This window comes from Siphateles boraxobius, unplaced genomic scaffold, assembly GCF_051911475.1.
Source record: "Siphateles boraxobius isolate OS27281-9 unplaced genomic scaffold, OSU_SipBor_1 66, whole genome shotgun sequence".
Classification (NCBI taxonomy): domain Eukaryota; kingdom Metazoa; phylum Chordata; class Actinopteri; order Cypriniformes; family Leuciscidae; genus Siphateles; species Siphateles boraxobius.
Genome location: NW_027509193.1, coordinates 32,176,586 through 32,187,915, shown reverse-complemented (window position 1 = coordinate 32,187,915; position 11,330 = coordinate 32,176,586). Strand labels below are relative to the sequence as shown.

Genomic DNA, 11,330 nt, shown 5'->3' with positions numbered 1-11,330 from the left:
ATTTTGTATTTCCAGTCAGCGCATACGCACTTACATGCACAGTTTTAACCGAACTAAATGACACACACAGGCTTGTGCAACAACATCACCTGATTCAAGGTCAAATTACACCTTGACATTTCCCTGTATTTCCTTTACTCTAAGAATAAACACCTGACACCAAAAATACCCAAATCCCCTGAGAACTGAGCTCCTCTGAGACCTTTCTGGTGACGTAAGAAGATATAAATAGCTGTGAGAGTCTATTTAAGGAGCTGGACTGACACAAAGCTTTTCTTGAGCTTCAGTGTTTATGAGCCTTCTTCACATCCAAATACCCTGCTTCCCAGTTAATTTCCCCTCCTGGACAGCCCTGTTCCACTAATCCACTGACCCCTGACTGGCTGATCTTCATCACTCTGCCAGTCAAAGGGAGGCTGGGCCTGGCGTTAGGGGGTAGCGTGACGGTTGTCATGGAAACCTTCTCCAGACGATGCTGGGAGGGGTGGGATTGGGGGATGAAGGCAGGAAGGTATTGGGGGAGGGGACAGTGGGCCAAGTTCAAGGTCATCATCACAATGCTATTGTGTTTGTGACTTCCATCACTGAGAAAAAAACAACAAAATCTAAGGAGCATGATTTTGGATTTGGAATTTTGGAAAAATTAGGCAATACTTTCCTGGCCAGTCCTACAATAAATAAAATAATTTAATAAAAAAAGATATTTTTTTTTGGAACATTACGGTCCATTTTCATTATCATATTCCCCCCAAAAAAGAAGAAAAAAAGACTCTCATTTTAATATTCTCAATATCATAATGTTACAAAAAAAATCTGTAAAGTGGAAATCATGGTAAAAAAAATGTTTTATTGCTAAAATGCTGTAATAAAGTAATGAGAATTATCAATGAAAATAATGGCTATTTACTGCATATAAAGTAGTAAAGGGTCAGGGTGCATTACAGTAATTGTGGGTAATAATTTGGGGTAAAATTGTCCAAAAAAAGTGACACAAGATATCTTAGTACTCTTCAAATTGATTTAACATTTAACGTACAAATGATTTATCCTAAAATAGTCTAGCTGTCTCTGGATTTACCCAGACATGCAGCTAAATAAAATCAGCTGTTCTGTTTATGGAAAATTAGGTAAATGAAATTGCATATGCTTGTAATTGTTTAGTAGGTTAACTACTTTTTAAAAATCTGGAGAGAAAAAAAAAATCACATTTCAAAATGTGAATTAGAGTGTTATGTGCAATTTCCTGAATACATTTTTAACATTTTAAAAAGTGGAAAGTTGCATCCAACCTTAATTAACAGCTACATGTTTTCTAGCCCACATGTCAATCTTATTAGGAATATCACCGTCCTATACCCGAGAGTAGGTCGGGCGGACTGCCTCCTCCCAGTTAATATGCACTCACAGGCTTTCGGATGGATGAGGGAGGGACGGAGGTGGGGGTAAAAGAGAGAAACAAAACGTGACGAGGCACCCGAAGCGTCCTGTTATGCAACCGCTGACCTACTAACATACATTTCTAAACAGAAGCAGCTCGCGGCAGGATACTGGAGCGCCTCGCCAACACAACACAAGGAACCAGGGCAAAAACACACTGGCTGCGGAATCCATGCGCTCAGGACACGGCGTGTAGTGCGTGTGTGTGGATCACCTCGGCTTTCCATTGAAGTCTTTTAGGCTGATACAAAGAGACTAATAATAAACATCTGGCGCCAAATATTTGGATACACACACAAAAGCCACAAAAGGTACGTTTGCTTTACTAATTTTAGATGCGCGCACACTGTATGTTTACAACTGCATGGCTGATGCTTCTGCGCGATCTTGCGGTCATTTTACGCGGCTATGAAATTAGATGACTGGAAATAATCAGAGAATTATATTTGTAATGCAACGGCCCAAGCTCACATCCAGATAAATTAATTAGTTTATGTTTAGTATGTTTACGCATGCTCGTTACAGATTGGGATGTTGCTCAGTATGCGTGTTCGCAATGTTAAGGCGAGGCCAGGACCCCTCGCGACTGTTGACAGGACATTTAGCACTTGATGCACATACCATATTTCAAATGTTGCCCATGAACAATCATCCAGGCATGCACAAAAGTTTTCGGAATCATTGTTTATTTAGGGCTAGTAGCCTAATGATATTACCCTATTTTATGATTGGTCAGTGTATTTAAAAAAAGGCAGTTTTTCACAGTTACAGTTAGTTCAGCTTGGCGCACCGCTTATGACTTGATTAAAACACCAACAAACATAATTTCATTATATCGCCGAAAATGACTTGATATCATGTTACTGAATAATGTTCGACAATGACATCCTAATGCAAGTGTTCAATCCAATTGGGTTAGAAGGTTAATGCGGCGATTCGGGAGGAAAAATCCCGGACACACTTCTCGCTGTCACGAGTAGCCGTGCTCGGTAAAGGTTAACGCGGGTGTTTACGTTAGAGGAGTCACACCTGTTAACTCTTTCCTTGAATTCAGACAGGATCAAACCAGTTGGCAACCAAATGTAACTTTCTTGCATGTAAAATGTAAATGCCCAACTACAAGTCGGAAACATGCAATGCTTGCACTAAACTCTCGTTTAATGTATTGATATGTGTTAAGATTCAATTTTGGTACACATTGTGCGAATTCTTTGACATCCAGGGGCATTTTCTGCCCGTAAGCAAGCGATAGCGGTTGTTTTTACGGCCTCAGTTCTTGTGGTTACTGTTGTAGCTATTTATCGTGGTCAAATCACCTAATCCCCGCATTATATTTGTATGTAGGCTACTTAAACTTTATACTATTGTTATTCATCAGAGAGTTCCCTGTACTTGGATATAAACTGATTTCCCGAGGTCATTATCTTTGATTACATGTTTGTACAATTTACATGAGTATTAGGTTAAGTCACTTTTTTTCGGTCTATGCATAATATGATGTTTTATATCATAAGCTCTTGCATCACACAGTTTAGATAAAATAATATATATATATATATATATATATATATATATATATATATTCCTAAGAAAACATGCACCATGCATGATCAGCCTAAAATTTGTGGATGTGAGATTGCTTGACATCTTGCCTTTTTCTTCTGACATAATGCACTCTTTGTGTGAAGAGTTACATAATGGAGAGAAATGAGAAGTCTAAATAAAAGAACAAAAACACAGGGTCTTTAAAGCATCAGGGGGCATCAGACCAACTGCTTTGTGTGCCAGCGCAGAATGTAGGTCATAAACCTGGAGAAAGCAACCCTCGTCTGCCATAACAAAGAACAAAGCTTCTGCCAGTTTACTGATCCGTGCAGCTAAATCTTGCATATTGGCAACTGCTTTAGCAAATATATATATATATATATATATATAAACATTGGTAGTGCTAGTTCTCTAAGTGTTAAATTGTGCAGATAAATCTTTCAGATTGCTATGAAAGCATATTTGTTAAGTGCAGTGTCATTGTTGATTTACGGTGTTTGAGTGTGACCAAGTTTACTGACCTCTATGGATTTCTCAAAATTTCTTTTAGTGAAAGAGAAAGGAAGGTAGGGATGAGGCGTGTCGTTATTGTGCCGATGTGGCTAACAGGGAGAGGCAAATTACCATTAGTTTTGTGGGGCAAGAGAGCATGTGACTGGTGAAACACATGGACTCGGTCAAAGCATTTAATTTTTTTTCAATAGAGGATGATATGAGTGTGTTTATAGAAAGAGTTGGCCTGGAACTCCTCCTGCTTGTCCAAGGCCTGCCCTCCTCCTACTGGAGAAGATAAAGACAAAAAAAAAGAGCTCCCATCCCACGTGCCGAATATTACATTCCGCCCCAGGGTCAATTACATGGCCACAATGAAATCCAGCTCCCCGCCTTCACCCATTATTTCCATTACTGAAACGGCTGTAAAGCAACACATGAAACATTTGAGCTGAATTATAGTTTCCAGGCCTCGCCCAAGTTAAGTCTACAGTGGGCCAGACATGCTATTTCTTCCCTGATTAAAGCGCAAATATAACCCATGTCCTATATATAGGGTAAGAGTGAAAGTGAGTTTTATTGGCCATTACAGTTTTAAGTTGATCTAATTGCACGTCATCCAGTGAAGGGGGTTATAAGAAATTATTTTATTAATCCATGTCACATGATAAATAATAGCAATTTTGAAAAACAGACAGGTGTGTCATGTCAGACTCTTTATGATGGTTTGATTGTTGGTGATGTAAGATTTCAATTATTAGTTGCATTGTTGTTAATGCGAGGAGATACATTATTTTTATTGACTCATGGGTGTGGTAGACAGAGTAAATAACTCATCCACTTACTATTTTTATTCATAGCCTCTTCATTTTTCTCCAGTTTAAAGGAGGCACAGTAGCATTTACATTTACAATAATTAAATTTAAAATTTAAATTAAATACCATTTATTTCAGTTGCATTCGAAAAAATGCATTATGCAGTGCTCTGCTCAATGTTAGCCTGAAATAAGCATTGGCATTTCTGAGTAATCTGAACTGATTCAGTGAGAGAATGATTTGTCTGATTGATCCCAATCCACGAATCCTGTGCTCAGTTCAGTCTGATTCAGCAGTCGATTTGACTGAATCACTAAAAAGAACGGAATCAAGTGATTCATTCACAATTATGACCGTATGTTTCATTGTATGATAATATCCTAGGACAACTCTGAATACTGTGCCAATATTTAAAAAATTGTTTACATTTGATGCAGTCTTTCTATTTTCCCAGAAATTGGCACTTCTCCCTGATGGATTTTTATTTTTATTTTGTTAGGGTGTCTTGGAAAGCTCTTGGAAAGCTTGGAAAGTGTTTGTGTAGCTGGCATTCAATAAAATGTCTGCAAGCATCCAAACACCTTTTTTACCTGTATTCTCTTTTTTTCTTATACTTAATTGAGCTTATCCTCAATCCATCCCTCACCTCTCTATTTTTAGCAAACACTTCAATTCCCTTTCTGACTTTATCTCTCTCTCTCGTGATGACTGTTGGACTCCTGACCTATATTTGAGCACAAGGTAAAAGAGCCAGTTTTTACTCGCTAACCCCTCAGTTTCTAGGTTAGTGGGTCATTCAGGGAGGGAGTCTCTTTTAGTTCTGCCCCTTACCTAAATGACCATAAATATACCCGATTAACAATTTACATTTCATTAACAATGCACTTTATTGACATATTCTATTAATATCGTACAATAATTAGGGGAGGAAATGTCACAGTTTAGGCCATATTCATTATGCATTACCAGACTAAACCAGAAAGTGTTGATTGAAGCCATCAGAAGAGGTTTAAGCTGTCTCGAGTTACGTAATGTTCCCTCAGATGTCTGGGATGAGGAGACCATAACCCATAAAAAGGGCAGCCAGATCACAAGATTACACTACATTTGTGCATATTTTCTGATGCATATGTCATACTTATTGCTACGGAGGCATTGGTCTGTTTTAGATATACAAGTCTTAACTGCTTTTTAAAATATAATGGTTTTACTCTCAACTACAATTTGTGATAGTTCCCTTTTATTTATTCTTGTACTATTAGAGTACAGTGGCCTCATAAATTGGCCTTATGAGTTCAATATTACTGGGATACTGGGACCAGATATTTGCAGCCAAACTGAGCAAACTTGTAGAAAAAAGGAATATCAGACACTTTTAGTTGAACAACAATATCCTGACATTGCAACAGGGAGCTGTGGCTCAGTTTAGGTCATGATAGGATTGCAGCAAATGTGGAATTAACCACTGGCTGCTGAGTTCATCATCACTGGAGACTCCGCTTTTCCTTTAGTGCTCACTTTTAAATGGATGAAACAGTTACCTCCCCTGGATCTGAACTCATGTTGATGGAATGTTCCCTTGGCTCCCCTTTTTTCCAGAAAGGCCTGACCTATATTGCCAAACTCCCAATCCCCAGATCATAAAACCTTTCTTGCCTTTTGCCTGACCTTGTTTTATCTCCCATTAAAGTAATTATTGTCATGAGGTTTTCTTGGCTTCTTATTTTAGCTCAAGTATGCTTCTTTCGAAAGTTCTCCTTGAAAGCCTTTTTGTGAATGGTCATTAAAAGATGAAGTGTTAATGTTTTTTTAATTTGGTTTTTGGGTCTCATTGCACATTGGGGCACCAGGCTCATCGGGCTGTGCAGCCAAGAGGAGATGTGTTGTAACATTTTATGTTAATGTTTCAAAAGCCGAAACCTCTTGCACTGATTTCCTCTGAGAAGATGATGTAATACAGGATAAGGTTTCAAAATGTTGAAACAAATCATGTTCATTGCTAATGTTTACCATATGTGTAGTCATGTTTGCGGAACACATGGATGGAATTCTGGAATTCTCTTGCTGGAATTATGTACAAAGGGTGATGCTGAACTAGGAAACTAATTTTAAGTCAGTTTCTTTAGCCGTTGGTCCTCCTTGACCAAAATAATCACTGACAACTACTGCCGTAGTCCCTTTGCATCACAAGAGTCCAATGTCTAGTCAGTGAGGTAAGGTCAAGGGTCGCAGACAAACAAATCAATAGGAGGGTTAGCAGGTCAGACAGTGGTTACTCGGCAACAGAAAACATTCTGTGGTTGTCAAGGTTGAGTAGATGACAAAGGCACAGCTGAACATTCCTCTTCTAAATCTTTTGATTAACCAGCCATGCAGAGAATGTGGAGAGTTGAATTTAAAATGAAAAACTACAACAAATTAAAAGATTTCTTTAAGTGCCTAAAGGCAAACTATGAATTGCTTCAGCTTTTGAGAATTAACAAATCGGTCTTTCTTTTCTCTTTTATGTCTGCAGCCTTTCGTCGAACAGCCAGCGGGAGGCTTTGAGAGCAACAGCACCCCTCCCCAAGAGGCTGGCAAGCTGGGGCAGACCAAGTGACCTATATCCTCCAACACGCCCAAGGCACTGGGACACATCTCTGTGGCATGATAGAGCCCTGTTACATAAAGGAACAAAAGTGAAAACAAAGAAAAAGGGGGTCAGAATCTTAAGCAGTTTTGGAGACCTTCTCTGTACTGTATTACCCCTCGTTTGGCTTTGACCATCATTGTGTGGCAAGAGAGTAAAAGATTTAACTCACAGAGGAATTCTTCGGGTTTGTTAAATGCAGGAGACTCATAATAAAGTGCACCTGTTCTTGCTCTTCTTAGCCAACCTGGACACTTGATCATCAAGGATTATTTCCTTGCTATTCAAATCAACAAAATCAATGAGGTTCAGCTTTTCAGAAGCTAAAACACCTCATAAAGTATTTGCTGATCCAGCTACTTAGTTGAAGATTCTCCAGTCTACTGTAAATCAGGATATCCTACAGGGAATCTTGTAACCACCTATCCCCCCATCCCCGTTTCTTCATTAATTTCCATTATCGGTGGTGAAGCCGAGGATGGAAAGTTTGAACTTACAAATCCCATCAAATTCCAGTTCTAGCAAAACCTTAGAGAACACAGACAGCTTTTCAGACTACAGCGATCTTCTCCATTCACCTCAAAGCAACCCTCGCCAGAGCCGCCTTCTCAAACCGAAGTCAAACAACATGAGCTGTCGACGCAAGCGTGAATTTATCTCAGATGAGAAAAAGGATGCATCCTACTGGGAAAAGCGACGTAAGAACAACGAGGCAGCCAAGCGTTCCCGGGAGAAGCGGCGCTTTAATGACATGATCCTCGAGAACAGAGTTATGGCACTGAACGATGAGAATGTACGCCTAAAAACTGAACTTTTACAGCTTAAGCTCAGGTTTGGTCTGATAAGTACTGCCTCCTACATGGAAAAGAGTCAGCAGATTGGTGGAGCAGTCAATGGCACTTCTGGGGGCAACTCATCATCATCCTCTTCCTCCACTTGCTTCTACCCTAATGGTTACTCCAGTGTTTCTCAGATGATGATAAACTCTGATTCTTCTGAAACAGAGCAGTCTGTTCGGGGGGATGGGCATTTGAAATTGACGAAGTACTCCCCACGAGGTTCCCTCTCTGATATGTCCGATGGGTCCTCTCGGGACAGCCCAGAGCCAATGGCGTATGACATCAAACAGGAAGGGATGGGTCTAGAGATGGACATTGTCAATAGCACCACCGCACAGTTCATGTTCAACATTCATTCTAGAATACCTGCAGTTCTTCACCAGCGGACTTTTGAGCAAGGTTATTCAGCCAACCAACAGAAGCAAAAACACCAGGAGACGGTTGAAACTTCTGACGTCCCGCAATCTGCTCAAAGAAGTGTTATCTTGTACCGTTCTAGCAGTGCCTCGTATCCTGTAGAAACTCAGGAAATGATTCCAAAAGAGCAGCAGAACCTCACCCAGCTTACAGAGGAACCAACCGAAAAAACCTTGGCAGAGGTGACCAGACGGCTAGAGAGGAAGACTTTGGACTCTCCTCATGACTACACAGAGGCCGCCGAAAGGCAAGCGTACATTGCAGCCCCAAATCTTCTGGTGAGACCCGAGGATGGAGATGAAACACAGATTTATCACTGTTCAAATAGCCCCAAGGAAAACGACGAGCTACCAGTGCTGACCTACGAAGGCAGCTTGAGACAAAAAGAGTACTATGAGGCTCACTCAGGAAAGGACACTTCCTCAAGTGACGGGGATCCCCGCAGCTCTGATAAAGAGGGCTCCACAGATGATGAGTCTCCCTCTTCCTCTTGCTCTGATACAGGCAGCTACCACCCTCACATATTCATGACCCAGAGCTCCTTTTCACCAACCCAGTGCAAAGACGGCCAAGGGGAAATCAAAGGCACTGCCTTACCCCACAAATTGAGACTCAAGCACAGAGCTCAGAGTGAGGGCACAGCATCATCTCAAGACTCGCCAACGACACCACCTGCTAATTTCCAACCATTACCTCAGCACCCTTATCTGGCCTTGTCTCAATCTGGCGGTCAGTTGAATGCAGGGTTTTGCAAGCAGGACACTTCGTTTGGAAGCATCGAATGTGGGAAGAAGGAATCCAGCTTGCGTAACAGTTGCAACAAGAGACATGACTGAATGGGAGACCGTAGGACTCACTTGGGTCTTGGTATAAATCCCCAAGAGACTAAACCCTTTGAGGTCCTACCTTAATCCTTCGCCCATTCCCTGTTCATATGGCTAGGAATAAGAGAAGTGGACATTGCCAGAACTACATCAGGACAGAACCTGATGCATTGTACCATAATGTATAGACTTACCTTTTGTTGGTTTGGTTTGTTTGTTTAACTTCCTCTTAAGGTTACAGTGGCACTTTTATGACAGAATGAAATAGGATGACATGCTATTGATCGCACTTACCTGTATTTCCTGTGCTGCACCAAGATGTCAACATAAGAGTACATTCAATTCAATAGCAATATCTACAATTTGTGAGGCATTGTAACGGATTCTTCTATGTAAATGGACAATTTCAAGTGCCCCTTTCTTAGTTTTTGGCCACAACGAAACAACAGAACATTTGCAGGGCGCTGTGCACCATTTTTAAACATATCAAACATCAGAAGATTCAGGGAACGTTCCCTTGACCAAAGAAACATGGCTTTAATTTCATACCTCTCTCTGCTCCCTACCTCTCTGCTTTTCTAACTAGTGCTCCCCATCGCTTTTCCCACATTCAACAGCCTAGTTACTGCTCCTTCTTGATCAGGCACTTGGTTTGTATGTATAAAATGTGATATAAATATTATATATGAATATATTTTAAAAAGAAAACAAAAAGAGTTCAGCGACTAAATAATTTTTCCTTGTCAAAATATCAGTGTGTTTGCAGTACCACTTAATATAAACTCCTTTTTTTACTTTACCAATTTGCAAATAAATATTTTTTTGAAACTCTCCTTTTATAGGAAAATGACAAAATGCCCCAAAGCCTTTACAGATACATTTGCAGGTTAATGTAATTTCCATGTCATAAATACTAAAATGTTTTTATTGCAGTTATAACTAATTGAAATGTCTAGTCTTGAAACACTGTTTATTGTAATATGTATTTTGCAGATGTTTAAAACATTAAAACTACCCTAAAAATTACATTTACCTTCCATTTTATGTAGCCTTCTTATTTATTGTTTTAATAGTACACCCACTGATGTAAAACATAAATTTGCTTCATAACCTGTTATAGAGTGAACCTATAATAAAGAAAGATAGATATGAAACAATTTTTGTTCTGGACGTAATGCGAAATAACTTTCTCTTCCTCTCTGGTTATGAACGTGAATGATTTGCTCTAATTAGCATGGGGTTTACAGGAAAGCTCCACCCTGCTTACATCAGTATAAATGGATGATTACTAGCATAATGTCTCAGATCGTTTGCCATCGAGGCCGCCAGTTAAGCAATTAAGCTAGCTGATACTGCAGTTTTTTCACTCTTTAACTGGTTTGCTGACTCCTTACTCACTAGTCAGCCGCTGCCCTGCATATGCTTTCCTGCTAAAATGAGGTTTAATTAAAGTTGTTTTTTGGGGGATTTTTTTTACTTTTAGAAGAACTTTTGTATTTTTTCAGGTGGCTCAATTTTAGTCACAACTCCCCTCAATTATTTTTCAAAATAAGTCTACATGTCATGTTAACTTATGGCACTTGTGTATAAATGTAAAATATTTTTTTCTTACAACACTGTATTGTGCTTTTTAAAATGTTTTTGGGGGCCAAGTGTTGTCCTTTTTATCACTAACTGCGTCTTTACTTCCTGTTTACTGGGATTTTGTAATTGCTCACCACAATGTCACCATATCCCTCTTTGTCCTTTCAGTATGCTTCAAACTGAGTGATGTTTGATGTTTTTTTGTATTATTATTTCTTATGGGTTTTATCAAAAAAGAAAGTGGAAAGCAAGGCTTGTTTGCTGTTATTGAGTAGACCATGGCACTGCTTTGAAATAGATGCATATTGTAAAAACACTAATATTCAGTGCTAGGTTTGGGAACATTTCAAAAATTCTACAAAAAAATTAAATAAAAAAATGTTGTTGCATTATTCATGCATTTGTCCTTTTTTATACTGTGTCCACTTAGTTATCTAATTACATAACTGCATTATATTTTGCAACATGCAATTATAGCCTTATCGAATTAAATTTATTGACACCAGATTACATAATTGTTTGCTTTCTAAAAAGGATTTCACTCAAGTTGAAAGAGATTAGCAAACAAAGGAAAGATTAAATGTCTTATATCCTGGCTTAACATTACGAAAGGGCAGAAATGTTGAACATCTTGGTCCGGCCTATCATGAGATACTGACACACTGACACACATCAATCTAGCTTTACCGCAGGCTTACTTTACTTATGTAACTCTGACCTAGTTACTCAATGTGCTGCTTAAACACG

At 39.3% G+C, this 11,330-nt stretch overlaps 1 protein-coding gene across 1 annotated transcript; it reads left to right on the top strand.

Annotated features, from left to right (window-relative positions):
- Window positions 1-1,448: 1,448 nt before the first annotated feature.
- On the top strand, window positions 1,449-10,975 carry nfil3-2 (nuclear factor, interleukin 3 regulated, member 2). Its single transcript, XM_077213647.1, has 2 exons — window positions 1,449-1,748; window positions 6,806-10,975. The coding sequence occupies exon 2, from the start codon at window positions 7,398-7,400 to the stop codon at window positions 9,009-9,011; it is 1,614 nt and encodes a 537-aa protein (XP_077069762.1). The 5' UTR covers window positions 1,449-1,748; window positions 6,806-7,397; the 3' UTR covers window positions 9,012-10,975.
- Window positions 10,976-11,330: the final 355 nt, after the last annotated feature.

Coding starts and splice junctions, on each gene's coding strand:
- nfil3-2 (XM_077213647.1), top strand. CDS start 7,398: ATGGAAAGTTTGAACTTACAAATCCCATCAAATTCCAGTTCTAGCAAA.